At 40.6% G+C, this 25784-nt stretch overlaps 2 protein-coding genes and 1 pseudogene across 4 annotated transcripts in view; all 3 read right to left on the reverse strand.

Moving 5' to 3' along the window:
• Positions 1 to 25784, reverse strand: part of LOC310722610 (uncharacterized protein) — a 676055-nt gene that overhangs the window by 73665 nt on the left and 576606 nt on the right. The gene's annotated exons all lie outside the window — the stretch shown is intronic.
• Positions 654 to 20941, reverse strand: LOC310722960 (annotated as a pseudogene). The gene is made up of 19 exons (XR_014538326.1): positions 20165 to 20941; positions 19224 to 19319; positions 18839 to 19072; positions 18506 to 18692; positions 18153 to 18200; positions 17513 to 18055; positions 14862 to 14913; positions 13920 to 14409; positions 13159 to 13254; positions 12755 to 12988; positions 6299 to 6369; positions 5982 to 6191; positions 5542 to 5778; positions 4417 to 5023; positions 2679 to 2774; positions 2296 to 2529; positions 1960 to 2146; positions 1669 to 1716; positions 654 to 1572 (listed from the first exon to the last, which is right to left on the reverse strand). The product of XR_014538326.1 is annotated as an uncharacterized misc_RNA (transcript).
• The window catches only part of LOC310722538 (tripartite motif-containing protein 16-like), a gene marked incomplete at its 3' end in the record, with an annotated part of 9159 nt that continues 7198 nt past the window's right edge, over positions 23824 to 25784 (reverse strand). The window contains exon 6 of the mRNA XM_083535103.1: positions 23824 to 24380. Coding sequence (XP_083391229.1) covers positions 23824 to 24380 — 557 coding nt within the window. The remainder of the gene's footprint in view (positions 24381 to 25784) is intronic.

Below are 25784 nucleotides of genomic sequence, written 5' to 3' on the forward strand. Positions count from 1 at the left end.
TAGAGTAAAATCCTTCATATAATCATGTTTTGAGTGAATACGATGATCTCTTTGTGTATTTTGTGGTGCAGTGCTTTGTATTATATATTTATTATAGACATGTAATTCTCTTAGTGACAAATAGAGGGAGACAGTGCTCTGTTTGTTGCTGTTTTAGCGTGGAATCATTACCAGAGCAATCATAATAATGAAAGCAGATCACCTCTTTCTGTCTCCTCGTTCCTGTGCTGTAGACAAACTGTTCTGTGCTGGAGGATGGAAGAGTGAGCAGGAGATGCAGCTTTGATCTCAGTCTTCAATCACCAAAACGTTCAGAAAATTCAGACACACCGTACACAGGTTACAATCTATTACATTCAAAAGGTTAATAGACTCTTATGGAATGACTGGACTGGGAACGACAACTAGATTATACTCCACCACTCCAAAGCATAACTTCATCCAGGGATGTGGGCTGGTGGTATTGGATCCACTCTGATGTTTTGGTTGAGAGTAGTCTCATGAATCACTCCACCAGCTTGATGGCTTTTGCCTCATATGAGATGAACACAATATAACAGCCATAACCAATCATGTACTGTGTGTTCTAATGGATTGGAAATATTTTGTTAAATTATTTACAATCAAATTTCAGAATTATGAACAACTTCAGATTTGAGCCATTGAATGTTTATTTTACATTTTAGACTACAAGCAGAAAAATCCCATCCATCCCAAGTTTTCATTTTCTTGATATATATTTTGACTTTGTTCAGGATTTATTACTTTTTATTATTTATTTGATGACAACATGAATAAAATAAAAGAAACAGATAGAAGTTTACAACTCTGAGGTCATGAGATATCATGTTCTTTTACAATTTAATCGTTTCTTGACTCTGACTGTTAATTTATAACATTTGCTTTTAACTTAAAATTTCTTTTAAATAATAAAATGCTGTTTTTTGTGCAGCTGGATTGTGTGTTTAGTAAGACAGATGTTTGAGCAACAATGTGGAAATGTGCAAGAATTTGACCTAAAACACTGCAAACATTATTCTGGATCACACAATCTCACAGTAGATCCAGAGAACCAGTTGATCCAAAACCCAGCATATAGAGGCTGAGTGAATGTGGTGTGGACTCTGTGGAGGAGCTTCATCGTATCAGAGACGCTGTAAAAGGACAGAGTTCCTGCACTGTGCTCCACATACACTCCTATTCTGGAGGATGATGGAATGTTAAGATCAGTTTTAATCTTATTGTGATAGAAACAGAGAGAAGAAGAAGAAGAAGAAGAACACTGCAGACTCCAGGACTGATTGTAGGATCCAAACCTTCATTCATTGCCCCATCCTTTTTTACTGATGTCTTTATATGAGACTGAAATGTCCACACCCATACTCCAATCCACTTCCCAGTAACAGCGTCCACACACACTCTCTTTACTCAACACCTGAATGCAGGAGTCAAATCTCTCTGGAAGATCAGAGTACGGTTGTTCTCTCTGACTGTACTTCACTGCTTTGTTAGTCTCAGAAAGAATGAGATTGCGATGTGCCGTGTTGGGCTCCAGAGTCAGATCACAAAAATCTAAAATAAAAGAAACTGAATAATGTTAACATTTTGTGTGTGTGTGTGTGTGTGTGTGTGTGTGTGTTTGTGTGTGTGTGGGTGGGTGAAACATACATTTCAGAAATTCATCTCTGTTCTGTGGTTCTGAGAGAAAAAACTGAACTGTGGAGGCAGAAATTAAATTCGTCAGATGGTAAAATCAGACATTTATATCAAACATCAGAAACATGTGTGGATCATAAATGTGTGTAGGTCATGTGACATTTTTGGCTCGATCACAAACTCCTTCACATCAGCAGGTGAGTGTTAAAAACTCCTGGGAATTACGCCTGACCCCCTCGACATCACTCTGTCAAGTAAAGACCTCCATCATTGTGTTTCTTCTGTAGGAAAAGCTCCTCTTACCTTGTGATGGGATTTTGTTGAATTCCTCCTCACAGATTTCCTCGAGTCTCTTTTTCAGATCTGAGAAATAATTCCTCATTCCATCTGCTAAATGATGTTGATAGACAGTGATGCTGGACGTGTCAAAATCTGGTCTGATTTCTGTAGGAGATCGACGTCCAGCAGAGACACAGAGAGACTGGAAACTCTGTAGACTGGAAAATTTGTAGAGACAAACAAATTAGTAAAAATACACTTGTGGTGTCAGACAGGGACAGTTCTAGTTCCCTTAATGAGAGGTGTTTTAGAGAGTGTGTAAGAAACAGCTGGTTCTGTAGATCAGACTGTGTGTGTTACCTGGAGGAAATGGATGTGATCGTGTGTGTGTGAAAGCTGCTCCAGCTCAGTGATTCTTCTCTGAAGATCAGAAATCTCCTGCTCCAGTTGCTCCAGGAGTCGTTCAGCTCGACTCAGTTCAGCCTTCTCCTAATCTCTGATCAGCTCCGTCACCTCCGAGCGCTTTTTCTCCATGGAGCTGATCATCTCAGTAAAGATCTTCTCACTGTCATCTACTGCTGTCTGTGCACTGAGCTGTTAGGACACACACACACACACACACACACACACACACACACACACACACACACACACACACACACTTTCTTACTGGGACTCTAAATGACTCGATGTCCATGTTGTGTGTGTTTCTAGGAGCAGCTCCATCTCTGCTCACTGCTCACCTTTATAATGTTCACAGCCTGTTTCAGCTCCTGCACCTTCTTCTGCTGCTTCTGGATTCTCTGCTGGAATTTCATCTGCTCCTCCTTCAGCTTAGTCTGAGGAGAAAATAATTCTGTTTAGTGCCATCTGAATGTTTTATTCCATCACAATGAATAAAGAATTGGTAGCTAATTGTTTTTGAATGTCTGTACGGTTAGTCCAATTCAGAGTGTTACAAACTAAATATCCTCATCACACTGAGTACAGACATCTGGCTATTTATAATAATAAAAATAAGAGTATTTCCACACTCACAATGTGAAGAAAACTCAAGGGGTTGGGACTATAACGCTGTGCAGCTTGAAAAAAAAACCTGTTTCTCAGTGAGGCTAATGAAAACATCGTATATCTGCTATAAATGGACATTTGGTGCAACCCAGATGAGGATGAGTTCCCTTTTGAGTCTGCTTCCTTTCAAGGTTTCTTCCTTATGCCATCTTGGGGAGTTTTTCCTCGCCACAGTCGCCACCGGCTTGTTCATCAGGGACAAACTTACTTATAAAGAACATATTCATTTTTAATCACCACATTATCTGTGTAAAGCTGCTTTGAGACAATGTTCATTGTTAAAAGCGCAATACAAATAAAAATGAATTTAATTGAATTGAATAAAATGATATGAGTATTGGTATGTGGTGAACGTTGCACGTGCACTGTGTGCTCTCAGTGTCCTGTAGATTTTATGGCATGGACATTTTTTGAATAAGGATTGTCCAACTAGTTGCACATAACATTATATACAGTATATGGACAAACATATTGGGACACAATTGTGCAGACTTCACAGAGATCGTGTGTGCTAGCATACAAATGTTCTTTTCACTTCAATGAAAATTTGTTTTACATGGTTTGTAGTGAAAGATCTCCTGCTATAGGAATTGGAATGCTGCCTGCACCCCAGGCCTCCTCAACTTACCTGATTGGGTATAAATGTGAAATGTGATTTTCAAATACATTGACAATCTTATTCTCACGTGAACTTATGTTCACGTATTATATTTACCTAACTGTGGCTGAACCTTAGATTTAGATAAACTTTGTCCACCACCAGAAAATCTTGTAGCCAGTACATTGAGTACCGGTGCATCAATGGGTGTTGGGACTAAAGGGTGAAAACTTGAGCTGCGTATGAACTGGATGATGGTGTGAATTCGTCTGTGCTTTCAATATCAATGTCTGCTCCACTCTTTCGTCTACTTAATGATTTTTCTTATGTTGAGGAAGATTCTGCAGATTCTGGTTTGGTCTCCAGTCATGGCCACAAATGAACTGAAAAAACACTTGAATGTGCTTTTTAAAACCGTATTTTGCATTTTCCATAAAACTCTTTTAACTTTTTAACACAAATTGAAATCAATTAAAATTTAAATTCTATCTTCTTCTTCTTCTTCTTTTGGCTTCTCCTATCAGGGGTCTTCACAGTGGATCATCCTTCTTCCTGGTAGCTTCATCCTCAGCATTCTCCTACCAATATACCCCATGTCCCTCCTCTGCACATGTCCAAACCATCTCAATCTCGCCTTCCTCACCTTGTCTCCAAAACGTCCTACATGCGCTGTCCCTCTAATAAACTTATTTCTAATCCTGTCCATCCTTGTCACTCCTAATGAAAACATCTTCACCTCTGCTACCTCCAGCTCCACCTCCTGTCTTAAATTCTATAACCATATTCATTTTGAAAGGTTTTCTAGTTCTCACCTGTTTCTCAGCACTTTCTGCTGAGGCTGTGATGGTGTCATGTTCTTTATGTTTATCCATCGTACACATATAACAGATGCAGGACTGGTCAGTGCGGCAGTAGATCTCAATCAGCTTGTTATGTTCAGTGCAGATCTTCTCTCGTAGTTTTGCTGATGCTTCAGTTAATGTGGGGTTCTTAAAAGCAGGAGACACATGATGTGGTTTCAGATGAGTTTCACAGTAAGATGCCACACACACCAGACAGGACTTGACAGCTTTGTGTTTTCTCCCAATGCAAAAATCACACTCGACATCTCCAGGTCCAGCATAACAGTGAGCAGGGGAAGCAGCTTGGACTTCAGTTTTCTTCAGTTTCTCCACCACTTCAGCCAGCATGTTGTTTCTGTGTAGAACAGGTCTTGGAGTGAACGTGTGTCTGCACTGAGGACAGCTGTAGACCCCCTTCTGATCCTCCTGATCCCAGCAGCCATTAATACACACCTTACAGAAACTGTGTCCACACGGGGTAGTCACTGGATCCTTCAGGAGATCCAGACACACTGCACAGATGAACTGGTCTTGATTGACTGAAATACTGGCCTCCGCCATTTTACTGCTTGTACACACAAGCAGAAAGAGAGATCAGTTTTGTGTCTCTGAAAGGACGAGTTACTTCCTGGTTCTATGTGTGTTAGTGAGAGACGTAGAAAAAGCAGACAAACAGGTAGGTCATAAACACTTACCTGTTAACCATTTCATCACCTTTTAGTTCATAAATATAAACCATGCAGCCACACTTACTGCTCTTTATTTAAAAAAAAAAAATGGCAGTACCTGTGGCTGCCACGTTTACATGCATATATATTTAAATTTTTTTTCTCATTCCGATTAAAATCATTCCGCTTGAAAGATTCGGTGAACTGTAGACGTTATCTAATCTGATATTGTGTTTACATGTACCAGTGCTTTCAATCGGAATGATTTTGTGGCATGCACACATTAGACTATGTCCTGTCCAGTCAACATGTGTTGCTCTTAATCAAGCAACAGCGTGAATTTGTAGGCATACTACTGCTGGAAGGTATAAGGAAAATATGGATGCAGAAATCTGAGCTTTTTAGAGGCTGTGCATCTCTCTCTTACTTTGGGAACGCTTTCATGTTGTCTACGTTCTTAATCACGTGTGTAATCTGGCCAACGGAGAGACCTTTATAGGAACCGTAGCAGACAAACAGCTGCTCCGACTTCCTCCACAGTTCTGTCCTGTGGAGGTATGTGTCCAGTGTTACAGATGCGTGCTCAGCCACATCTGTACCATGGCGTCCAGCCCCAGAGTGTTTGGGTGAGTGAGGGTAAACCAGAGGGGACAGTGCGATGTCTCTTGAGTCGCAAACAAATCCACTTGTTCTCTGTAAAACCTCTGCCATATCTGTTCCACCACCTCAGGGTGGTGCACACTTGACCCTTGCCTTAAGAGGGACCAGCACATGGTGATCTCTCAGGTCTGGGAGCCAAGTGCTTCAGAGCCAGAAACATGGCCAGGCAGTTTATGTGCCAAGTAAAATTGGGCTCGCTCCACCGACCTTGGGCAGAGCCACTCATGACCGCTCCCCACCCTGTGAGGGAAGCATCCGTCGTTAGCATTATGCATCGACAAAGAGCTCCCAGGACAGGGCGTTGAGACAGGAATGCTGGTTCTTTCCACACATCTACGGCTCGAAGGGCTCACCATGAGACCTTGCTGGTGCGGAATGGGTTGACTTTGGGGGAAACCCATTGTCTCTGAGCCACCACTGGAGGGTGCCCATGTGCAGAAGGCCAAGTGGAATCACATTGGATGCTGCTGCCATGAACCCCTGGCCTCTGGAATTGCTTCACAGTGAGTGACTGGCCTTCTTACACTCTCTTGACTACCATGAGGATAGACTCGATCGGGAGATAGCTGTGCCCGCATGACGGTCGAGTCCCACACTACACCAAAGAATGTGGTTCTCTGTACTGGAGAAAGCACACTCTACTTAGTGTTTAGTCTTATGCCCAGCTCCTTCATACAGGCAAGAATGACAACTCGATGCTGGACTGCCAGAAGCTCTGATCAAGCTTATATTATGAAACAACTTCAGGTTTGACAGTAAATGCTTATTTGACATCTTAGACTACAGGCAGAAAAATCCTATTCATTACAAAGTTTCCATTTTAATTACATATAGTTTGACTTTACCAAGTATAAAATGTTCTGTTCTGGATTTATTACTGCTTATAAGTTATTTAACGACAGCATGATTAATATGAAACAAACAAAGAATACTTCACAATGCTGAGATATTATTTGATCATTTCCGTTTAGATTTGATTTGTTTCTTGTCTGACATTTGATTTCTAACGTTATTTTAAAAAGATGTTTCAGCCACAATGTGGCAATGTGCAGAAATATTACATAAAACATTACACACTTTATTCTGGAACACACAAACCCAGCCATTATGGATACACAAGCCAGTGCACTCTTAGTGCCGGTCCCAAGCCCAGGTAAATGGGGAGGGTTGCGTTAGGAAGGGCATCCAGCGTAAAACGTGCCAAATCAAATATGCGGATCAGAAATGAGAATTTCATACCGGATTGGTCGAGGCCCGGGTTAACAATGACTGCCACAGGTATCGTTAGGCAAAAGGGTACCGGTGGAAATTGGGCTACTGTTGGCCGAAGGAGGAGAAGCAGAGGAGGAAGACGTCTACAGAGACGGCAGGGAAAGGAGAAGTGTAGGAGAGTGGAGGTTTGGGTTGGTACTTTAAATGTTGGTACTATGACGGGTAAAGGGAGAGAGGTAGCTTATATGATGGAGAGGAGAAAGGTAGATATGCTGTGTGTTCAGGAGACCAAGTGGAAAGGGAGTAAGGCCAGAAACATTGGAGGTGGATTTAAACTGTTCTATCATGGTGTGGATGGAAAGAGAAATAGTGTAGGGGTGATTCTGAAGGAAGAGTACAGTAAGAGTGTAGTGGAGGTGAAGAGAGTTTCTGATAGGGTGATGATCGTGAAGGTGGAAGTTGAAGGGATGATGATAAATGTTATTAGTGCCTATGCTCCACAAGTTGGCTGTGAGATGGAGGAGAAGGAAAGATTCTGGAGTAAATTAGATGAAGTGGTAGATGGTGTACCTAGGAAAGAACGATTGGTGATTGGGGCAGACTTTAATGGGCATGTAGGTGAAGAGAACAGAGGTGATGAGGAGGTGATGGGTAGGTATGGCTTTAAGGAGAGGAATGTGGAAGGGCAGATGGTGGTAGATTTTGCTAAAAGGATGGAAATGGCAGTGGTGAACACTTATTTTAAGAAGAAGGAGGATCATAGGGTGACGTATAAGAGTGGAGGAAGGTGCACACAGGTGGACTATGTGCTATACAGGAGATGCAACCTGAAGGAGATTGGAGACTGTAAGGTGTTGGCAGGGGACAGTGTAGCTAAAAAGCATCGGATGGTGGTCTGTAGGATGGTTTTGGAGGCGAAGAAGAAAAGGAGGAGAGTGAGGACTGAAAGAAGAATAAGATGGTGGAAACTAAAGGAGGAAGAGTCTGGAGATTGGAGACTGGATAGGAGTAAGACAGAGTACATTTGTGTGAATGAGAGGGAGGGCAGTGGAGTGATGCGGTTGCAGGGAGAAGAGCTGGAAAAGGTGGAGGAGTTTAGGTACCTGGGATCAACAGTGCAAAGTAATGGAGAGTGTGTTAGAAAAGTGAAGAAAAGAGTGCAGGCAGGGTGGAGTGGGACTGTGGTGAGACCTGCGATGTTGTATGGATTAGAGACAGTGGAATTGAGTAAAAGACAGGAGGTGGAGCTGGAGGTAGCAGAGCTGAAGATGTTAAGGTTTTCGTTGGGAGTGACGAGGATGGACAAGATTAGAAATGCGTTTATTAGAGAGACAGCGCATGTAGGATGTTTTGGTGACAAGGTGAGGGAGGCGAGATTGAGATGGTTTGGACATGTGCAAAGGAGTGACATGAATTATATTGGTAGAAGAATGCTGAGGATAGAGCCACCAGGTAGGAGGAAAAGAGGAAGGCCAAGGAGGAGGTTCATGGATGTGGTGAGGGAAGACATGCAGGTAGTTGGTGTGAAAGAGGCAGATGTAGAGGACAGGGTGGTATGGAGACGGATGATCCGCTGTGGCGACCCCTAATGGGGAAGATTCTGGAACACACAATCTCATAGTAGAATCATAGTCCAAACCCAGCATATAGAGGCTGAGTGAATTTGGTTTTGACTTTGTGGAGGAGCTTCATAGTGTCTGAGACACTGTAAAGCGACAGAGTTCCACATACACTCCTATTCTGGATGGTGATGGAGCTCCGAGGTCAGTCTTAATGTTGTTGTGATAGAAACAAAGGGAATAAGACGAACATTGCAGACTCCAGGACTGATTATTGAGTCCAAAGCCACAACCATAACCCCATCCTGTTCCACTCCACCTCCCAGTAACAAAGACCACACACACACATACATTTCGGAAACTCATCTCTACTTTGTCGTTCTGAGAGAAAAGATTGTGGCATGACTAATAAAGTTCACCCAGCCTGCATTTGGCTGCAGCTAACAATTATTTTGATAATCCGTTAATCGGACTATTATTTTATTGATTTATTTTTTCGAATTAATAAATTATTCAAATAAAAAAAAGAAGAAGGAAGAAAAAAAAATAATATATATATATATATATATATATATATATATATATATATATATATATATATATATATATATATATATATATATATATATATATTTATTTTTTATTTTTTAAATGAGATGTTTTGCTTATTATAACTATGTAAAACCCTAATTTAGGGTATTTATGTATAAAAGTGTACTAAAAAAAGTAAAACTTTTAATTATCTTTAATTTAGACATTTTACATTTTATAGTGGCTGCTTGTTGAGGAGTGAATGGGGGATTTCTCAACAAATGCTGGGTTTCTTTCCATGCTTTAAAATGTTTTTATTTAAAATAGAATACAACATTGTTTTGACAAAAGAAAAGTTTCAGAATGTTGGAAAGCGCGTCCTCTGGTGGTGTCTAAGCTGTTACAAAGTTTATAGACTCAACAGAAGCAAATTTATTTAATTATTTTATTTAGTTTCGACAGGAGACAATGATAAACATAAGAGGAATATATATATATATATATATATATATATATATATATATATATATATATATATATATATATATATATATATATATATATATATACACACACACACACACACACACACACACACACACAATGTATATGAAATGATAAACAGGAGATTTAAAAATAAACAGATAGACAAGATCACAGATGGGAAATAAATTACAAAAGAGAGACAAATATTTAGTTAAATATATATTTAATATATATTTATATATAAATGACAATGGTTTCAAATGATTTCTACGTGATTTAAATCTTATATATTACACACAAATATAATTAATTCTGTGTGAGCTGTTACTAAAGAAACAATAATGTGAGCCTTGAGCTACTCTCAAATGTGCTGTTGCAGAACATTTATCAGAATCATGAAGTCAGTAAGTCATGTATAAACATAGAACACTACACACTTTATTCTGGTTCACACAACACAGATAATGCAGAACTTAATAAAGTGTTTTGTATGAAGGGAAGTCCAAACCCAGCGTATAGAGGCTGAGTGAATGTGGTGTGGATTTGGTGGAGGAGCTTCATGGTGTCAGAGACGCTCAGAAGTTGAATCTCACTGGATGATCAGGGTAGTGCTGTAATCCCTCTATGTCTTTTATTGTTTTGTTGTTCTTAGAGAGAATGGGGTTATAATGCACTGTGTTAGGATCCAAAGACAGATAAGGGAAAGCTGAAATAAAAAAGTAAAACAATACTATGAACACTGTGTGTGTGTGTGTGTGTGTGTGTGTGTGTGTGTGTGTGTGTGTGTGTGTGTGTGTGTGTCTGAAACATACATTTCAGAAACTCATCTCTGTGCTGTGGCTCTGAAAGAAAACATTGAACTGTGGGGGCATAAATAAAATTATCAGATGGTAAAACACATAAAAACAGAAATTTATATCAATGATCAGAAACGTGTGTATATCATAAATCTGTGTAGGTCATAAATGTGTGTAGACCACGTGTCAGACTTCCATCTTGAAGCACCAGAGAGAGAGAGTTTCTCAGCTTGAACCCAAACTCATTCACGTCAGCAGTTCATCATCAAAATTGTGCAGAGCTTTGATGCTCAGGAATGAAGACTGAACCCTTGACATCACTCATATGAAAAAATAGCAAATAAAGACATTTATCATTGTTTTTCTCCATCATGAACAACTTCTCTTACCCTGTAAAGGGATTTTGTTGAATATCTCCTCACAGATTTCCTCGAGTCCCTTCTTCAGATCTAAGACAGAATTCCTCATTCCATCTAATAAGCGATGTTGAAAGACAGTGATGCTGGATTTGTCAAAAGTTGGTAGGTCCAATGGAAGAGACCAATATTCATCAGAAACACAGAGAGACTGGACACTCTAAAGAAAGAAAGAGGAATTCATTATTTTATACTTTATGATGTCAGACAGGAATTTTTTTGAGAAGTGTTTTAGAGACTCTTTGAGGAACATCTCTAGGTTACATATGAAACTCTGGTTCCCTGAGGGAATGAGATGCTGCGTCAACAATACTTTGGGAATGCTTCCACGTTGTCCACGCTCTGAATCACGTGTGCAATCTGTCCAAAGAATAGGTGCAACGTCATCGGCGGGGTGACGTCATGACCAAGAAGCTATAAAACGTGCATGCAGTGGAAAACTGTAAAACTTCCCCCATATTTGCTTCACCACCTTGAGAGGACCTCTGCTCCACCCCATGATGGAAGCATCCGTTGTTAGCATTACACGAGGACATGGCGCTTACAGCATGGGGCCTTGAGACAGAAACGCAGGTTCTTTCCACACGTCTAAGGCTCAAAGGGCACGGCCTGAGACCTTGATTGTTTGGGTTGGGTTGCCATTTCTGGGAGAACCCTCTGTCGTTAAGCAACCACTGGAGGGGTGTCATGTGCAGGAGGCCAAGTGGAATCACATTGGATGCTGCTGCCATCAACCCCAATAGTCTCTGGAATTGCTTAAAAGTGAGTGACTGCCCTTGTCTCACTCTCTTGACTGCCGTGAGGATAGACTTGATCCAAGTGGGAGACAGTTGTGCCCGCATAATGGTCGAATCGGTTTTCTGTACTGGAGAAAGCACACTCTTCATGGCGTCTTAGCCCCAGCTCCTTAATACAAAATGCATCTCGATGCTGCACTTCCTTAAGCTCTGATCGAGCTAATATCAACTAATCGTCAAAATAGTTCAGAATGCGGATGCCCTGGAGTGTCGGTGGGATCAGAGCCACGTTCATACACTTTGTGAAGGTGCGGGATGAGATTGCAAGGCCGAAGGGAAGGACCCGGTATTGGTAAGCTCTGCCTTTTAAAAAGTAAACCTCAGGAACTCCCTGTGAGATGAAGGGATGGATATATGGAAGTAAGCGTCCTTTATATTCATTGTGACAAACCAGTCCTTAGACCTGATTTGAGACGAGACCTGCTTAAAGGACGCAACCCTCAAATAGGACGTAACCCCCATTCATTTTGGAAACCACAAAGTATTAGCTGTAGAACCCGGAATTTCTGTCTAAAGGTGGGACCACCTTGATAGCCTACTTCCTTAAAAGAGTAAGTTCCTCTTGTTCCAAGACCAGAGCCTGCTCAGGTCCCACTAGAGTGGAATGACCCAAACTGAATCGAGTAGCTCTTTTCTACAGTGCACAGGACCCAATGAGACACGTCTGGCAGGCATTTCCAGGCTGTTTTTTAAGGGAACCAGTCTCTCGAGACTGGTCTCGGGTCCACCCAGAGTGGCTGGAGCAATGTCCTGCAGCCGTTGGGGCCTCCTGAGAGGTGGCGGGCCTCCCCCATCTGCTACAGGATGGGGAGGTCGTTGTGCCTTGAAGTACAAGTTGTGGCAGAGTTAACAGACTGACCAGCTAATGACGCTGAGGTGGGATGGGCACCATATAGAAAACTCCGCCACCCCCAGTTAAGACCCCTCAACTGTCAGGGTCTCTGAGTCAGGGAATCTAAATGGCCTCCTCAGAGGAAGAGAGACCTCTATTGGGAAGAAACCTTGTGCTTTCGAACTTGACGAGAGACCACTGGACCCGGCATGTGAGGCAGGAGAAAGGGATAAGCCCTTTGGACAGATTCAGAGTGTGCACAACATAGAAGCATTTCCAAAGCGTTGTTGACGCAGCTTGAGTTCCTGAAAGTGAACAGCTGGTTCTGTAGATCAGACAATGAATGTTACCTGGAGGAAATGGATGTGATCGTGTGTGTGTGAAAGCTGTTCTAGCTCAGTGACTTTCTTCTGAAGATCAGCAATCTCCTGTTCCAGTTGCTCCAAGAGATTTGCAGGTCGACTCAGTTCAGCCTTCTCCTGATCTATAATCAGCTTCCTCACCTCAGAGCGCTTTTTCTCCATGGAGCTGATCATCTCAGTAAAGATCTTCTCACTGTCCTCCAGTACTGTCTGTGCACTGAGCTGTTAGGACACACACACACACACACACACACACACACACACACACACACACACACACACACACACAACCTATAAGGCTTATTTATCATTCCCTGTCTTTGCCTGGGACTCTAAATGACCCCATGTTGAGTGTGTCTCTAGGAGCATCTCAGTCTCCGCTCACTGCTCACCTTTATAATGTTCACAGCCTGTGTCAGCTCCTGCACCTTCTTCTGTCTGTCTTGGATTTTCCGCTGGGATTTCATCTGCTCCTCCTTTAGCTTACTCTAAAGATGATTTATGAGGTAGTCATAAATCATAAATATTGATTTAAATTATTTTCAACCTGTCAGTGTTTTGCAGATTTGATACCATGGGGTTTTATTATAATGGCTGGAAAAGAAGGATTTTCTCTGGTGTAAGTCAAGATAGCTCACAAATGAAAGATTAAATAGCTAACTATATAAGGATCTTGAATCCTGCTTTTAGGTCCTGAAAGTATGCACTCTGACAGCTTGATCTGTCATTCCCCCTTCCTGTACCTGACAACCAAACCATGAATGAACCCGAGATGTGGATTAACTTTGTCAGCCACCAGAGATTCTTGGAGGTAGTTACATTGAGTCCTGGTGCATTGATGAGAGGTGTGGCTAAAGAGTAAAAACCTAACCTGTAAAAAAACTGGATGATGGTCTGACATCTTGAGTGCCTGCCAAAGTCTATGGTCCAGAGGAGCTCAAGATCAACTTCAGCTCCACCTTTTAGTCTCCTCAATTATCCTTCTCATGTTAAGAATTGTTTGTTTAAGTACTGGTTCTGTTTCAGTGTTCAGTCAAAGACACAATTTGACTTTTTTGGGGGGGTTATTTTGCTTTTTTCTGTAAAGGCCTCTCTGTCTATCATTGTAAATGTATCAACATAAATTCATTCTAAAGATATTTTATGTTCTCACCTGTTTCTCAGCTCGTTCTCCTGAGACTGTGATGGTGTCGTGTCCTTTATGTTTATCCATCGTACACAAATAACAGATGCCGGTTTGATCAGTTCTGCAGTAGATCTCAATCAGCTTGTTATGTTCAGTGCAGATCTTCTCTTGTAGTTTTGTTGAGGCTTTAATTAATAAGTGGTTTTTAAAAGCAGGAGACACATAATGAGGTCTCAGATGAGTTTCACAGTAAGACGCCACACACATCAGACAGGACTTGATGGCATTGTGTTTTTTCTCGGTGCAGAAATCACACTCCACATCTCCAAGTCCAGCGTAATGATGAGCAGGAGAAGGAGCTTGGATTCCAGACTTTTTCAGTTTCTCCACCACTTCAGCCAGCATGTTTCTGCGTAGAACAGGCCTTGGATTGAAAGTGTCTCTGCACTGAGGACAGCTGAAGACACCCTTATAATCCTCCTGATCCCAGCAGCCATTAATACACACCTTACAGAAACTGTGACCACAAGGGATAGCCACAGGATCTTTCAGGAGATCCAGACACACTGTACAGATGAACTGGTTCTGATCTACTAAAATTCTGGCCATTTTCCCCAAATACACAGAAAGAGAATGAAAGAGATAGAAAAAGACATAAAGAGACGCAGAGAGAGTCTTTATCTGATTTCATTTGTTTTAACTGAATGGACTTTGAGCGTCTGTGTTTATAGTGTGAAAGCAAGAAAGGGTGGGGCTTAAAATAAGGAAGATGATCAACTCGATGACTCAGTACAATGTGCTGTAATTTTTGGGACAAAATAAGTTTTTGTCAAAAGTCAGGTCATGAAAAATTGACCAGTCTTCCTCTCTGACTCAGAGAGTCTGATCACATTATTCTTTACACACACTTCCTCATTCTCCTTACATTCATTACATGGACAGAGAGACTTACAATTATCTTATTTGTACAGCTGATCAGTGTCCACGTCAATGAAGTCACCTGCTTCATTGTCCATCAGGGCTGTAAGAACAGACCCCCGCTTAGTTTTGCATAAAGGATTAAATGAAACTGACCCACCACCTGCAAAAAAATTAAAACACTGGTGCTCTAGACATCTTTCTCCAGCATATCTTTAGCACTTGAAGTGAGGCTTTTGAAACACCAGGACATAGCAATGAACCTGATGGTCCAGACAAATGGGGAATTCAATGAGAGCATCAAGTAATAAATGTTTATTAAAGCAGAGCATCTCTGCCACACCTCTGGGTTCAACCCAAGAGTTTGTGAACAAATGTGAGTCTGTTGAATGTGTTTAAAGTGTAACTGTTTGGATGGATTCGAATTTAAAGTGTTGAACGCATTTGTTTTCACTCTGTGTTAGTCGGATCAGAAAAGCAGGTAAATATTTAACCAGCCAGCACTCATCACTTAGGCTTTATTTATAGGTTTATAGTGCCATTGTGGAAGCAGGGGCATGGCCGAGCACCATTTTGTAAATGGATGGCAGGACTGGAAGAAACAAGGGTGAGAATCACACACCTGTTGTCAGTCTAACTTATCTGCATTCTTTTTGATTGATAAAAAGTGGAGAGAACAGGGCTTCAGAGAGAGAGGTGAAGAGAGCTGTGTGGAATGATGGAAAAATTTGTTAATAGAGAAGAATGCTAAATAAAGCCAGGTGAACGTGTCCGTACCCTGTCTCTTCTTACCCTTATCCAGAAAGACCTCCACAGGTGCATGATGGTATCAGCACTCAACAAGTTTTATTAACAGTTTTCTACATTTTCCATTACCCAAGAAAATGTATTTTTTGATTGCTTAGTTTTCAGGTTTTTATTTAAAATACATAACTAAGAAACTAATAATTTCGAAACAGCGGAATATAATTTGTCTTCAAGGGTAGATGGAATTCCAGCAAAAAAATCGGGGAGTAGCAGAAGAAGGTGCAGGAGATGAAACGGGCGGATCACGTGCATAATCAGTCCAATGGAAAGCACGGCATAACTGGCAGGGTGATGTCATGACATGAGGCCATAAAAAGCACATAAAAAGCCATAAAAAGAACCTAAAAGCCATAAAAATCCATAAAAAAGCACCTTTTTACAAAAGGTTTATTGGCAGAGCAATTTTTTATTTTGTATTTTGTGTTCTGTGTATTTGTCTTGCACTGTCCTGTATTGTCTTGCACTGTCTTGTGTTGTCTTTGCACTGTTTGCACCAGGTTGCACACATGCACTTTATGTGGCGAGGACACTAGTCCTTAGCCCTGTGTTTTCTGTTTTCTGAGATTGTTGTTGTATGTAGCACCAGGGTTCAGGAATACCGAGTCCTTCCATTTGGTCTTGCCCTCTCACCCCACACCTTCACAAGTGTGGATGCAGTACTGACTACTGATTAAAATGGAAGGACGGAGGTGATTTAAGATCATAAACAGGAGATCTATCCAAAATAAACACAGATCAGATCTTTGGAGATTTTCTAGCAATCTGGAAGAGTTCTAGAGGTACTTAGTGCTTCATGTGTGTTTTTTAAGAACACAAATGGAAATGGGTGGAGTGAGTGAAGTAGAGATTTAGAATGTGGGTAAGGGCACCCTCTGGTAGTGTAGTGGTAAGATGTTACAGTATTCATAGACAAGATAAAAGTAAAAAAAAAAACAAATCTTGAAGAATTACAATTCATTTAAATAATGTTATAAAAGTATTCATTTTGTTCCCAGTGAGCACAAAGGGAAACATACCTAAAAAAAAATTAAATTCTGTGTAAGCGGTTACTATAGAAACAATAGAATCATGATTTCCTGACATTGGAATCATGACTTCCTGTTTCACAGGGGTATGAATTTTAGGTAACACAAGTAGTTGTTCTGGATTTTTCCTTTAAATTTAATCATGTCTATGAATACAGTAACATCTTACCACTACACCACCAGAGAGTTTACATATACTCTTGGTTATAGTTTTTATAGTCCTCTTTGCACAGTATTGTATATTCAGAGTATACAATTGGTTTACTGGTCGGCGGTATCTTGTGTTATGTGTATTGTCCCACTCTTGTGTTGTTTGTCTGCACTGTTAGCACTTGATGCACTTAATGTAGCTTTATGTTGTGTATTGTAGCTCTATGTTGTTTAGTGTAGCACCAGGGGTCTGGAGGAACGTTGTCTCGTTTTTACTGTGACTTGACTTGATTTGACTTGACTTGACTCAGAGATTAGTCTTAATGTTGTTGTGACAGAGAGAATAAGAAAAACACTGCAGACTCCAGGAATGAATGAATTTCAGGTAACACATAAGCCAGATGTTGTTTTGTTCTGTATATATTACTGTTTATTAGTTATTTAATGAGATTCTGCTTAATATGAAACAAACAGATTTACATTGGTAAGATTATGATATATCAATTTCAAATTTCCTTTTTTAGCATTTTTTCTCGTTTCTTGTCTGGCAATTCATTTCTAACATTTCCTTTTTAATTGTTATTAAATGAATAATCAATTTTAATTCATAAAAGGGAAATGCTTTAGTGCAGCTGGATTGTGTGCTAGTAAGACAGATGTTTGAGCAACAACATGGCGACATACAGGAATTAGATAACAACACACTTTATTCTGGATCACACAATCTCACAGATGATGCAGAACTTAATAAAGTGTTTTGTACAAAGGGAAGTCCAAATCCGGCGTATAGATGCTGATTGAATGTGGTGTGGATTCTGTAGAGGAGCTTCATGGTGTCAGAGACGCTGTAGAAGGACAGAGTTCCTGCGCTGTGGTCCACATACACCCCAATTATGGATGGGGATGGAAATCCGAGATCAGTAATAATGTTGTTGTGATAGTAAATGAGAGAATGAGAAGAAGAACACTGCAGACTCCAGGACTGATTGTTGCCTCCAAACAGACACTCACTACCCAGTCCTTTCCTGCTGATGTCTTTATATGAGACTGATATAGACACACCCCTATCACTGCTCAACTCCACCTCCCAGTAACAGCGTCCACACACACTCTCTTTACTCAACACCTGAGGCCAGTAGTTGAATCGCTCTGGATTATCAGAGTAGTGCTGTAATCCCTGACTGTCTCTCACTGCTCTGTTGTTCTTAGAGAGAATGAGGTTATAATGTACTGTGCTGGGATCCAGAGTCAGATAAGAGAAATCTGAAATAAAGGAGGAAAACAAACACCGTGAACAATGTGTGTGTGTGTGTGTGTGTGTGTGTGTGTGTGTGTGTGTGTGTGTGTGTCTAAAACATACATTTAAGAAACTCATCTCTGCTCTGTGGCTCTGAAAGAGAACATTGAACTGTGGAGACAGAAACAATCAGATGTTAAAACACATAAAAACCGACATTTATATCAACCATCAAAAACACGTGTGTGGATCAGAAACGTGTGTAGGTCACGTGTCAAATTCCGTCTCGAAGCACCAGAATGCAGAGTTTCTCAGCTCGAACACAAACTCATTCAAATCAGCAGTTAATCATCAAGACTCAAATCAGATGAGTGTTAAAAACTCGAAACTGTACTGAGCCCTTTGACATCACTCTGTCAGAGAGCGAGTAAAGACGTCCATCACTCTGTTTCTCCATCATGAGCAACTTCTCCTACCCTGTGGAGGGATTTTGTTGAATTTCTTCTCAAAGATTTCCTCGAGTCCCTTCTTTAGATCTGAGAGAGAATTCCTCACTCCATCTGATAAGCGATGTTGAAAGACAGTGCTGCTGGAGGTGTGAAAATTTGGTCTTTTAAATGAAGGAGACCGACGTCCAGCAGAAACACAGAGAGACTGGAAACTCTACATAAAGAGAGAGGAATGAATGATCTCCGATTAAAGACACACTTGGGATATCAAACAGGGACATTGATTGTTTCCTTAATGAGAAGTGTTTAGGAGACTTTGTGAGGAACAGCTGGTTCTGTAGATCAGATATTTTGGGTTACCTGGAGGAAATGGATGTGATCGTGTGTGTGTGAAAGCTGCTCCAGCTCAGTGATTCTCCTCTGAAGATCAGAAATCTCCTGCTCCAGTTGCTCCAGGAGTCGTTTAGGTCGACTCAGTTCAGCCTTCTCCTGATCTCTGATCAGCTCCGTCACCTCCGAGCGCTTTTTCTCCATGGAGCTGATCATCTCAGTAAAGATCTTCTCACTGTCATCTACTGCTGTCTGTGCACTGAGCTGTTAGAACACACACACACACACACACACACACACACACACACACACACACACACACACACACACACACACTTTTACTGGGACTCTAAATGACTCGATGTCCATGTTGTGTGTGTTTCTAGGAGCAGCTCCGTCTCTGATCACTGCTCACCTTTATAATGTTCACATCCTGTTTCAGCTCCTGCACCTTCTTCTGCTTCTCCTGGATTCTCTGCTGGAATTTCTTCTGCTCCTTCTTCAGCTCAGTCTGAGGATGAATTATGTGGTAGTTGTTTAAATATTAATTACAATGAATTGATGCGTTATAGAGCTGTATTTGCTATCCTGTGTGTGTGTGTGTGTGTGTGTGTGTGTGTCTAAAACATACATTTGTCATACATGTGTCTGGATGTTACAGTGAGCTGAGTTTATTAGTTGATTATGAGACCATAAAATTATATAGATGCAGTATAGTGAAATTTGCAGTTGTTTTCAGTCTGTCAGGGGTGGGTGGTGGGGGCTGCATTGCACTGTCTGCCGGCTCTGTTATTTAAGACTGATTTTGCACTACTGATTTGGAACAATTTTGGACTGTGCTTTTTTATGTTTGATTCCTTCATTCCTTTCATCATTTCTTCTGTCCACATCCTGCATTTGGGTCCTAACAGTATTCACCCTGACAGCTTAATCTGTCATTGCCTCTGCCCGTACCTGACAACCAAACCATGAATGAACCCGAGATGTGGATTAACTTTGTCAGCCACCAGAGATTCTTGGAGGTAGTTACATTGAGTACTGGTGCATTGATGAGAGGTGTGGCTAAAGAGTAAAAACTTTACCTGTAATAAACTGGATAATGTGACATCTTGAGTGTCTGCCAAAGTCTGAAGTCCAGAGGAGCTCAATATCAACTACAACTCCACTGTTTAGTCTCATCAATGATCTTTCTCTTGTTGAGAATTCTTTGTTTAAGTACTGGTTCTGTTTCAGTCGTCAGTCAAAACCACACTTTTTTGTGGTTATTTTACTTTCCTATCAAGGCCTTACTGTCTCTCATTCTAAATTAAAAAAATGAATTAACGAATTCATTCTAAAGATATTTTATGTTCTCACCTGTTTCTCAGCTCTTTCTCCTGAGACTGTGACCGAGTCGTGTCCTTTATGTTTGTCCATCGTACACAAATAACAGATGCAGGTTTGATCGGTTCTGCAGTAGATCTCAATCAGCTTGTTATGTTCAGTGCAGATCTTCTCTTGTAGTTTTGTTGAGGCTTCAATTAATGTGTGGTTTTTAAAAGCAGGAGACACATAATGAGGTCTCAGATGAGTTTCACAGTAAGACGCCACACACACCAGACAGGACATGATGGCATTGTGCTTTTTCTCGGTGCAGAAATCACACTCCACATCTCCAGGTCCAGCGTAATGAGCAGGAGAAGGAGCTTGGACTTCAGTCTTCTTCAGTTTCTCCACCACTTCAGCCAGCATGTTGTTTCTGCGTAAAACAGGCCTTGGAGTGAATGTGTCTCTGCACTGAGGACAGCTGTAGACACTCTTCTGATCCTCCTGATCGAAGCAGCCGTTAATACACACCTTACAGAAACTGTGACCACACGGGATGGCCACCGGATCTTTCAGGAGATCCAGACACACTGGACAAATGAACTGATCCTGATCTAATGAAATACTGGCCTCTGACATTTTACAGAGAGAGAAAAAGACAAAAAGAGACGCAGATAGATTTCAGATAGATCTTTATCTGATTTCAGTTGTGTTTTATCTGATTAACCTTTGAACATCTGCATTTATGGTGTGAAATCAAGAATGGGTGTGGCTTGAAATGAGGAATATGATAGTTCTATTAGTTTTGCATGAAGGATGAAATGAAACTGACACACCACCTCCAAGCAAATTTCCTGAAGTACTCAAAGGAGAAACACTGGTGCTCCTGACATCTTTCCCCAGCTTATCGCTAGCAATTAGAGTGGGACTTCTAAAACACCAGGACATGGTTATGAACCTGATGGTTCAGACAAATGGGGAATTCAATAAAAGCATCAAGGGTTAAATGTTCTTTAAAGCAGAGCACCTCTGCCACAACTCTGGGTTCAACACAAGAGTTTGAGTTTGTTAACAAATGTTGGTTGAATGTGTTTAAACAGTAACTGTTTGGATGGATTGGAATCTGTAGTGTTCTGAAGCTACGATTTAATTATATGGAATACGTATGAGTAAAATGTTTTTTGGTTGGATGAGTGAAATTTGAAAAAAGCATGGGTGCAGGCAGATTTACTATGAAGAACAAGCTAAATATATTAAAAGGAAAAAAAGATTTGTTTAAATAAAAAAACATGAGTTATTTGTAATTTCTCTCAAACAGTTACAAGATACAAGTGAAATTAATGGTTGTTTGTTCTTTTTTATTATTTTTTTTATTATTATTATTATTATTATTTTTTTTTTTTTTCAGTCTACAGAAATAGAAACAAGATGAAGAGCCCAGGAGTTCAGTGTAAAGTGTTGCACCAAGTTAACGTTTTGAAGAATGTGGTATTCATAGAGCTACTTGATATTTCCAGCAAAAGATATCAGATAAGATTCTGCAAAGTCATTTTACTACCCAATAGAGGCTAACTTTGAAATATAAAAATTATAATAATACTTAGTTTTTTTTTTAAAGACTATTGAGGAAACATGACATTTCTTAATTCCTTTTTAATAATTTCAGTTAACTTATGAGGATTCTGGTCTGTTCCGTCCTTCTCTCCTTTTTCTTTAGATCAGTGTCATCACTTATCTGCCCTACCAGATGTCGCCAAAGTGTTCCAGAGAACCTGATTAGTTTTTCTTGGTATCACTGTTAAGAGTAAGTCTTGCTCCTCCTTGTTTTCTCTTTAATTTGCTCTTTTACCGGCTTAGGCTGCTGTCCCAGCAGCCATCTCCCTGTTCCTCATGTATGGGAGCCCTGGCTCCCTCCAAGCAGAATACAGAATTCCCACGTGTTGGAGAATGCCATCCAATCCCGCACCCTAGTGGCTGGGAGCAGCTGAATGAGGAAGCCCTCAAGGTTTGCTTCTGTTGGAGCTCTGAGCCTGTCTCCAAGTGGACACATTTACAGGATGTCTCACAAATATTTAAAATGTTTAGGCTTCATGTCAATTCCATTAAAATCCCAAATAATAAGCACATTAGTTTACTTAACCAATCTTGCTATAAATTATCTTTAAAATGTTTAATATTGACAGTTTAACTTTACCAAAATGAAAGAAAGGAGCAAACTTGTTTTAATTGCTGTCAGTCAGCACATTCCACAGAGCTCTCAAAAGGCACCTCTCCACCTTCAATGGCGCACCCCAGCAGTTGGAGGAAAGTGCACCCCAAGTGAAATTTACCCCATTTTTTTATTTTCCGCGCTTCATGAATCTCACATATTTTATATCAAGTTCCTCCTTGATATTTTGCATGCTTATTCAAACTTTCATTAATTTGTATTTTTCCAGTTTATACCTCCTTTTTCCTATAAGGTTCATTTTCCTCTATTTTATCTTAATCTACAAAATTCCCTCTTATTTCTTAGGTCCTGTTTGCCTCCACTTATACTTAATTTACATAGCTTTTACATACCTCAAAAACATATTTTTTCCTCCTCCTGCCTGAAGACATTTCTTGGTTTTATTTTTCTTAACCTTAATTTTACCCCCCTAGTTTACGACATTTCCTTAATTCTCTCTTGTTCTAATAATCCTAATTCCCCAATATTAGACCTTGTTTCCGAATTGATAAAGTTTGCACTCTTACTTCGCTCTATGACTGTTTGCTGGAACCATAACCACTCTTCTCTGCAATAAAATTTCTTCAGAACTTCACCTGCTTAGCCTGTTCATCTGACACTAAACTATCATTTCAGAATTATTTTAGGACCATTTCAATAAAGTGCTTTAATTAACCCCTAGTTTCAAAGTCGGCTTATTATCTCTAAATACATTTTTCAACGAAAGCAAAAGTAACAAAAACTAACGTGGTGGAAATTTGAGACAGAGCTGGAAGTCTCCTTTCACTGTAGCCACAGCTGCACTGCCCACATCTCTAGCAGAAGCATTATTAAATTAACCTTTTTTTTCTCGCCATTATGGTTTTCCTGAGGTTTTAAAACAAAGGCAAATTGTGTGTTCAAATCGCAATCTGATTGGTTAAAGCGACAGCTTCAAGCTACATAGATTTGAATCACAGGAGTCCGCGCTGTTCATTTCTGCTGGACTTACGACAAAACGTCATTTAACAGCTGAAATCTGGTTGGATAGAAACTCTAAACGAAACTTGGTGAAACGCTATGAAATGAAGAGAAAAGGCCATTTGGAATAATTTAATAAATATTCTGTGATTCTGATTCTAGTAGAGTTTATGGCAGCAGAGACAACCTTGCTGTCCATGACGGCCCACCACTGAGTAAATCATATGTAAGATTGGTGATTTGTTTATTAAGCAGGGTCTGAAGCTTGAAACAGGATGATGGTGATGTGCACTTTGCCAGACACAGAGGAACAGGATTTCTAACAAATGAAAATTAGAATCAAAATGTGAATTAAGTCCTTCCCGTGGGCTCACCACCTGCAGGAGGGACCGTAAGGGACGGTGCTGTGAGGATTGGGCAGCAGCCGAAGGCGGGGGCCTGCTTAGATTGCTGCCCCCGCGACCTGAATTACGGATAAGCGGGAGAAAATAAATGTATGAATGTGAATTAAGTTTTTTTAAAAAAAGGAAAGTTGCTAGTTTTAACTGAAACTCAGATTATGAATCTTTTCATTCGGATCACATAATCTCACAGTATCTCCGTTATTACGTATCCAGAATCCAGCATATAGAGGTTGGGTGAATGTGGTTTGGACTTTGTGGAGGAGCTTCATCACTTTAGAGACGCTGTAGAAGGACAGAGTTCCTGCGCTGTGATCCACATACACTCCTATTCTGAAGGATGATGGAACTTTGAGATCAGTTTTAATGTTGTTGTGACAGAAACAGAGAGAAGAAGAACAACGCAGACTCCAGGACTGATTGTTTCCTCCAAACCAGCGCTCATTACCTCGTCCTTTCCTGCTGATGTCTTTATATGAGACTGATATGTACACATTACTCTCACTGCTCCACTCCACCTCCCAGTAACAGCGTCCACACACACTCGCTTTACTCAACACCTGACAGTAGGAGTCAAATCTCTCTGGATGATCAGAGTACGGCTGCATTGTCCCACTGCGTGTCACCACTTTGTTCCTCTCAGACAGAATGAGGTAATAATGTACTGTGTTGGAATCCAGAGTCAGATCACAGAAATCTAAACACATGAACAATAGAAATGTGTCATTATATATATATATATATATATATATATATATATATATATATATATATATATATATATCTCCTTCCCATGGGCTCACCACCTGCAGGAGGGACCTTAAGGGATGGTGCTGTGAGGATTGGGCAGCAGTCAAAGGCGGGGGCCTGCTTAGACTGCTGCTCCCGCGACCCGGATTACAGATAAGCGGGAGAAAATTAATGAATGAAATTATATATATATATATATACAGTGAGGAAAATAAGTATTTGAACACCCTGCTATTTTGCAAGTTCTCCCACTTAGAAATCATGGAGGGGTCTGAAATTGTCATCGTAGGTGCATGTCCACTGTGAGAGACATAATCTAAAAAAAAAATTAAATCCAGAAATCACAATATATGATTTTTAAACTATTTATTTGTATGATACAGCTGCAAATAAGTATTTGAACACCTGTCTATCAGCTAGAATTCTGACCCTCAAAGACCTGTTAGTCTGTCTTTAAAATGTCCACCTCCACTACATTTATTATCCTAAATTAGATGCACCTGTTTGAGGTCGTTAGCTGCATAAAGACACCTGTCCACCTCATACAATCAGTAAGAATCCAACTACTAACATGCCCAAGACCAAATAGCTGTCCAAAGACACTAGAGACAAAATTGTACACCTCCACAAGGCTGGAAAGGGCTACGGGGAAATTGCCAAGCAGCTTGGTGAAAAAAGGTCCACTGTTGGAGCAATCATTAGAAAATGGAAGAAGCTAAACATGACTGTCAATCTCCCTCGGACTGGGGCTCCATGCAAGATCTCACCTCGTGGGGTCTCAATGATCCTAAGGAAGGTGAGAAATCAGCCCAGAACTACACAGGAGGAGCTGGTCAATGACCTGAAAAGAGCTGGGACCACCGTTTCCAAGGTTACTGTTGGTAATACACTAAGATGTCATGGTTTGAAATCATGCATGGCATGGAAGGTTCCCCTGCTTAAACCAGCACATGTCCAGGCACGTCTTAAGTTTGCCAATGACCATTTGGATGATCCAGAGGAGTCATGGGAGAAAGTCATGTGGTCAGATGAGACCAAAGTAGAACTTTTGGGTCAAAATTCCACTAAACGTGTTTGGAGGAAGAAGAATGATGACTACCATCCCAAGAACACCATCCCTACTGTGAAGCATGGGGGTGGTAGCATCATGCTTTGGGGGTATTTTTCTGCACATGGGACAGGGCGACTGCACTGTATTAAGGAGAGGATGACCGGGGCCATGTATTGTGAGATTTTGGGGAACAACCTCCTTCCCTCAGTTAGAGCATTGAAGATGGGTCGAGGCTGGGACTTTCAACATGACAATGACCCGAAGCACACAGCCAGGATAACCAAGGAGTGGCTCTGTAAA

Source organism: Silurus aristotelis (genome assembly GCF_946808225.1).
Source record: "Silurus aristotelis genome assembly, chromosome: 29".
In the NCBI taxonomy this organism is placed as follows: domain Eukaryota; kingdom Metazoa; phylum Chordata; class Actinopteri; order Siluriformes; family Siluridae; genus Silurus; species Silurus aristotelis.